The sequence below is a fragment of the Manis javanica genome, chromosome 3 (assembly GCF_040802235.1).
Source record: "Manis javanica isolate MJ-LG chromosome 3, MJ_LKY, whole genome shotgun sequence".
Classification (NCBI taxonomy): domain Eukaryota; kingdom Metazoa; phylum Chordata; class Mammalia; order Pholidota; family Manidae; genus Manis; species Manis javanica.
In genome coordinates, this window is record NC_133158.1 from 126,606,834 (window position 1) to 126,613,650 (window position 6,817).

A 6,817-nucleotide genomic window follows, 5' to 3' on the forward strand; every position below is an offset into this window, starting at 1 on the left:
TACGGGGGAGTCGTACGAGAAGGCGCACTCGTTCTTGTAGACCCTGTCCCCCGACCTGGGCACGCGGATCGTGGGCATGTGGGGCACCAGCAGCTCGCCGATGTCTCCTGCAGCCATCTTCCTGCTGCCGCTGCCGCCCGGCATGCCGAACAGGGCGCCCCGGCGCTGCATGGCCGCGGCGCGCCCCCGAGCCGAGCCGAGCCGAGCCGGAGCGCTGGGTCGGCCCGCGGCGGCGGCGGGCTGCGCGGGCGACGAGAGCCGAGCCGGGGCGGGCGGCGAGAGCGGGCCGCGGGGTGGGAGCGGGCACCGGGGGCCCGGGGCTGGGGGGGGCCGGAGGGACGCTGCTATTTTTAATCCAATGGCGAATCGCCGGCCCGGCTGCAGCGTCAGGCGGGGCACCGGGGAGCGCCAGCCGCAGCGCGCCGGGGAGGGGGCGCTGGAGAGGGACCCTGCGCCCTGGCCGGGCTCGGGGCGGGGGCGGAGGGCCAGCCCGGGGCATGGGCGCGGGAGCAGGGAGCGGCGGGCGGCCCGAGGGCACCGCCGCGGGGTTTCCTAGCCGAAATCAGAAGGTTGCGAAGGGGCAACTCCGAAACAGCTAACACAGAGGGCAGGACGGCGGGTGGGCAGGATTGGGGGTTTTAAAAAACGGGGGCTTGAAAACAACTGAACAGGAGAGCGGGGACTTCCCCCGGATTTGTTAGGGGTGGGATGGATGTGCAAATCTGGAACCTAACGTGGGGCCCAAATCTAAATTTGCTCTTTGCACTTCGGTGTTAACCTCATTAAACCTCGTTCCTCACTTTTTAACATAGAAAGTACATTAAAAGAGAATACAATAGGATCCAATGAGGTTAGAGCTCTATTTTTTCAATAATACAGATTTTTCTTAACGTTTGGGAGAAAGGGTCAAGATTTCTTTCTGGGCTGGGTGGGAGTGGGGGAAGGTTTTATGTTTTTCTCCCTTTTGGGAACGTCTTCTGTGTAAGTACAGGTCTCCGTGTCCAACATTCAGTAGCCTGATTTGAGAATCTCATGTGCAAACATAATATTGCTGTTTTGCACATCCACTTACTTCCTCGAAATAAATGAATGGGATTGGGTTAGGGCTGGGGGGCTGAAAAATTTGCGAACAGAGCGTGCCTCAAAGCATACTATAATTTTCTCTAAATAGAAAAAGTAGCTCTTAAAACACACATTCAATTGACATTGAGTTTCCCTAACTACACGTACCTTGTAAAGGGCAGGGTTCCCAGTGATTCCTGCCAGTTAATGAAACGCAGAAATAGCAAGAAATAGTGAAGCAAAACGCTGCTGTCTGTAAGGCTCTCCCACATCAAATACCCCTTAAATTTTTGTTTTCTCCCCATTATTTCTCTGTTACTCTTCCTGATGCAGCAGATTGCCAGTTCTGCTAGGGAGAAAGGAGAGGAACCTGGGATTTGATGTGAAGTAGGCAGACAAGCCCTCTCTTGCCCTGCTTTTCTCGAGCAAAGCTCAAGCACATCACACCTTCAGAGTCGCTCATGACTTTTAAGGCTCCTGATGGAAATGAACAAGGAGAGGAGTCACAAAGCAAAAAACTAAACACTACTTCCATCCCCGTCACTGAGCAGATAGTCTCAAGGAGTTTTTGCTTTGTATTTATTCTCACCTTTATTCATTTATTCATCTCAGCTTATCACCTTCCAGGAGTATCTGTCCCTGGTTCAGTTTCCTGGATGAAGCTTCTTTGCCAAATTACAGAGAAAAGCTTGATTCAAAATCGTTCAGAACTTACAGAGCAACACATTTTTAGATGAAATGCAATTTAAATTGGGATGCCCGTTTTCACCCTTCCAACGGGTAGACTGGAGAGTTGTCCCGAGTTTGGGAAGTAGGCCTCCGTGGGCTTTGCTGGCAGGAGCACAAACAGTGCAGCTCTTGGAAGGAAATGTTACACTACAGACCGGAGTTCTGTGGAATTGTATACACCTATACTGTTTTCCCCAGCAGTTCCTCATCTAGACATTTGTGTTACAGATACATTCACGCTGTGTAAGGCTACTTTGTTGGAGCACTGTTTATAGTAACAAAAGACTGGCAACAGCCTTAAGATCCATCTGTAGGAAGTGTTTAAAATACAGTATCATTGAAAAGAATGAAGTGCTCTGCTGTGTATGTGCTGTGAAACAATCTCCATATTACTAGATGAAAAAAGCGAAGTGCAAACCAGTGTGCAAAAGCAAAGACATGCATGGCTCTCTGGCACTTCCTATATACCACGGGCCTTTCAGTTTGTTAAACCTATGGTAAATATTTATATATACACACATATATATAATATACCTCAAGAAGCTACATTATGTATGTAGTATATATAGATATATATGTATGTATACAGATAGTTTATGTGTGTATGTATATATATATGTGTGCCTAGAAGGATATACAAGAAAATAATGACATTCAGGCTCTGTGGAGAGAAACACAAAGCCTGAGATTTGAGAGGGACTTCTTACCACTCTTTACTTTTCTGCACTGTTTACATTTTTATTTTGTACAAGGATTGCTTTAAAAAATAATTAACACTCAATTGTACAAATACCCTAAGTTCAATAACCAGTTAATGCCTTTGTAGTATGTGTACCTCACATAAAGGAAGAGAAACTTCACTGCATTTAACACATTGTCTTGATAGTGTCATTTTAGGAAAAATTTCTGGTTCAATTACTGGAGATTTTTTACTTAATTGTGCAAATTCTACCTGTGAATTTATAACTGGACTATTTAATATAGAGCCAGTTACTACATGTGGATCTTAATCAAAGAGCAGGAATAAAGTGATGATGAGTAAACAATTTTAACTTCCAACATAATTCAGTCTTACCGAAGAGTTTCAGAGGACTTAAGACTAAGAACTGACTTTTGTCACATCAAGGTGTTCAGGTTACTACATCATTCTATTGCCCAAAGGCCACACCCCATGATATTCACGGTGCAGCCAGGACTCCCTACCAGATCTCTTTCTGTCAGACTTTGCTCCTACTCTGGTGAACTCCACTCACTGTCCCCTGAGGATTAAAGTCTTCCAGCCTCAATTGAAAACTCTCCCATCTCACTTCTATATTCTCAATCCTCTCAAGGCTTTTTGTCCTTCCCCTTTTCTGACTGCTCCAGGGATCAGTCTCTAAAAAAATTATAGCCTCCATTGACTGTACCCATCATTGGAGTCTTATGCTATCTTCTGTACTGCTGTTCAATTAGTTTTGGTTGATAGAAAACAAACTCTTTAAAAGCAGTTCCATTTCTTAGTATCCTTGTACATTGTTAGAAGCTCGGTGTTTATGGAATATTGCCAGCACAGAAAGGTACTGCTCTGTTTATTTGAGGTACTCCGTAAGTACCTAGCAAATGAACGAGTCTTATCTGTGACATCATAATAGATATGTTTTGCAGTCAGCTTTGCGCCTTTTAGATAAAATTCAGTGCTCCATAAATTCTGTTCCCAGAACTGATGGAGGTTACATTAAAACATGACACGAATATTAGTTACTGTGACTAATGCTAAAAAGGGGAATTGAGGAAATCTACAGAGAAAAAGTATATTTTAATTATTTCAAATAACAGAATAGCTCTTGACCTGAGATGTCCTGTGCAGTGATTTGGTAAAGCCATTATGGTGATATCCTGTTGTGGAAGCATATCCATAAAATTGTCTATCCTGACAGACAGCCACTGCAAGAAGCACTGGTTATTTGATGTAAAATAATAGGTCACTCGTTGAGAAATTTTAACATTTTCTGTTTGAGGAAATTCTGTGTAACTGTCAAAAGTCATGTAATATAAGAATATTCTTTCACACAGAAAAAAATGTTTGCTATAATTCAAACTTCAAGAGAAGGTTATAAATGAGTTATTTATATACTATTTTGTTTAAATACATGCACATATATATGCATAGTCATAGTATAGAAAAACATTAGATTGGAATAAGCCATATGCTAATGGTTGTTATGTCTGAGTAAAAGAATTTTGTTTTTTTTTTCTTGTGCTCTTCTGTGTTATCTCAACTTTTTTGCACTAAGTTTCTTTTTGTGATAAGGGGAAATGTTAGCATTTAACACTATGACTGATTATAACACTTTTCTCTTCCACCTGATCTCTTTCTTGCCTGCTATTATCCTTCACCAGCCAAATAGAACTAAGTTTCTACTGTTGGGCTTATAGACAATCTGCCTAAATAGAAGGTAGGTTCATGTTGGAATGAGCAAACTCCTTAAAAAGCACTTAACGTCAAGATGAAGTAAGCTGTTACTAAGCTCAAGAGGAAATCTGAGACCCCTGTTCACCTTTTTGGGTTTCATGATGTGTAATACTCACCACAGTCCTTCCAGAAACCTGACTCATAAGTTACTCACAGAGGGCGTTAAGAAATTGCCTTGATTCAGGCCAATCTGACACCATCCCTACCACCATTTCCATGCTTCTAAAGGAAGGCATGTCCTCCACTTAAGTGTAGAAAAGCCTGATGTGAATAAACCAATCAACCAGGGGGCCACAGACTGTTTTTCAGGTTTCCTAGTGAATGGGCAAATTAGTTACCTAAATTTGATACATACGGCTCCAAAATCCAAAGAAACTTACCAAACATTGTGCCTCATTCTTAGTGGTAAGGAGCTCAAGATTAAGAACTTGGCCTTCACTTTTCTAATTATTAAACATCCCACTAGAATTTCAGTGGGATGGGAAGCCCCTGTATTTCTCAGAATATATCTCCTACCCTCTGTGACAGGGCACCTGCCACTTCTTGCTCTCATGTCCTGTCTGCACATTGTCATCACTCTAAAAAAGGACTAGCATGATGTCCGATAGATGCTGATAGTCCAAATCAGGCATCGGTAAGCGGCAGCCCATGGATCGAATCCAGCCTGCAGCCTGCTTTCCTAAAGAAAGTTTTGTTGGAGCCCAGCCACACTCATCCATTTGCATATTGTCTACGTCTGCTTTGGTGATCAACAGCAGAGTGGAGTAGTTCCAACAGAAACCGTACAAGCTAAAGCCCAAGGTATTTATCATCTGGCTCTTTTTAGAAAAAGGTTGCCAATCCTACAGGCTGTATATTAAGACCCAGAACCAGACAATTGACACGACTTTAGACTCATGCTACTTATCTTCCAGGTGATGGCAAACCTGTTTTTCTGAATGGAGAAAATGCTTTCACCAAATCAGTAGCTGCAAAGTGAAGGCCAGATGTTTAAAGTCGCTTCTGTAGGGAGATCATCTCTGGATCATCAAACAAATTGAAGTTATCACCTTGTTAACTACTGCAGTCCACTAGCAATCTCCGATCTAATGCAGGAAATGATAGGAAATAATGGGGAAAAGAATGGGAATATGACGGGAATCACGTATTCCTGCAGTTGTACTTACACACAGCTTTGTTTCCTAGCTTCAGTTTTGTTAGTGAGAAGGAACACCAGCAGCAGCTTCCTGGACCCTCATTCTACACAATTATTTCCCTACAGGTATGGGAGCCACTGGGGAGGTCATATAGTTTGCTAAGGCAATACTCCCAAGAACTGAAGTACTATCAGCAGGATTAGCTGGGCGTCCCACTGGGCCTGCCCTCAGGTGAACTAGGGCAGAAGCCCATACACTGTGTTCCCCATAAACCTCCACTTTGGCAGATGGGAGTGGTGTTCCAACAGGCTATAGCTGCCATCTAAGCCAGTTTCTGATAGTCTCTAAGAAGTTTGGTTAGCTCTCATTCTCCAGAAAACAGGGAATGGCTGCTGGGAAGACCAGAAGAAGGTTCACAGTGTCCATATTTAGTGATAATGGAGCATCTCTCCTAAGGAACTCAGCTTCCTCTTCAACCAGCAAGCTCTGGGGTGCCAACTAACTCCTGTCTGTAACTGTAACCATCTAGCATGGTGGCTTGATTCAGGTCTCTCTGGCTAAACCTGGAGTTTGGGAGCGTGGGACATGCTCTCTTAGTGGAATGTCCACTGCTCCTGGGAACCCTGGGATAAACTGTAGCCAGAGCTATCTGTCAAGTAGCCATTCCCTGAGATCTGTTGATCATGTTTGGACTACTGTCTAATATAACCATGCCACTTGCTCCTGGCAGTGAATTACTACCACCTCGGACTGCTCTCAGCCCCACAGAAATCAGAAAGCCTGATGTGCAACTCCTGTCAGCAACATTCAGAACCAGTTGGAACAATCAGTAAGTTGTCTGAAAAATTCTGAGCCCCATGGGAGACACAGTCAGCATTTCTGTGTCTTGAGCCTTCCTCTATGCAATGCCAAGGGATTTCTTCACATGGGCCAGCATTTGGCCCAGGGTTATGCTGGGCAACCAAGTTCACATTAGGATCATGCCTGTGTTAATATATTCTATACAGAATGTCCCCTAAGTAAATCCATATCCATCAATTTGGCCCGATCCTAGCTCATGTTTTGCCCTCCTTGGGCAAACAGCCTCAAAATCCATTCCCACATACATTTTACAGAATTTTATGATTCCTGTAACTCCTTTGAGTATAACTTCTGAACTCTTTCTGCTCTACTTCTGCAGTTTACTCTGGAGACCTTTCTGAGTTGTCAATAAAAATGATTATCAGTGCAAAACACTGAAAGGGAAAAATGTTAATTTGTTCCCAAAAAGGAGTATGGTTTCCTTAGAATAGAAAAGCGTGTGGGGAGAAGTTCAGAACAATTTCAGAATTTGGGATTCTCCAAGTCCCCTGTATCCCCCTAGATTTCTCTATTTCAATTATGGGGAGACTACTCTCTTCTCTTCCACGCCATAACTTGGACTTAAAAGCAAAACAGC

At 43.8% G+C, this 6,817-nt stretch overlaps 1 protein-coding gene across 2 annotated transcripts in view; it reads right to left on the reverse strand.

Moving 5' to 3' along the window:
* USP13 (ubiquitin specific peptidase 13) overlaps positions 1 to 312 on the reverse strand; it is a 103,643-nt gene extending 103,331 nt beyond the window's left edge. Inside the window, exon 1 of one of the 2 annotated variants that reach the window (XM_073232029.1) lies at positions 4 to 311. In XM_073232029.1, the coding sequence (XP_073088130.1) occupies positions 4 to 171 (168 nt within the window). In that variant the 5' untranslated portion in view covers positions 172 to 311. Of the gene's footprint in view, positions 1 to 3 lie in introns of both variants that reach the window. The other variant, XM_073232030.1, reaches the window with a different exon arrangement.
* Positions 313 to 6,817: the final 6,505 nt, after the last annotated feature.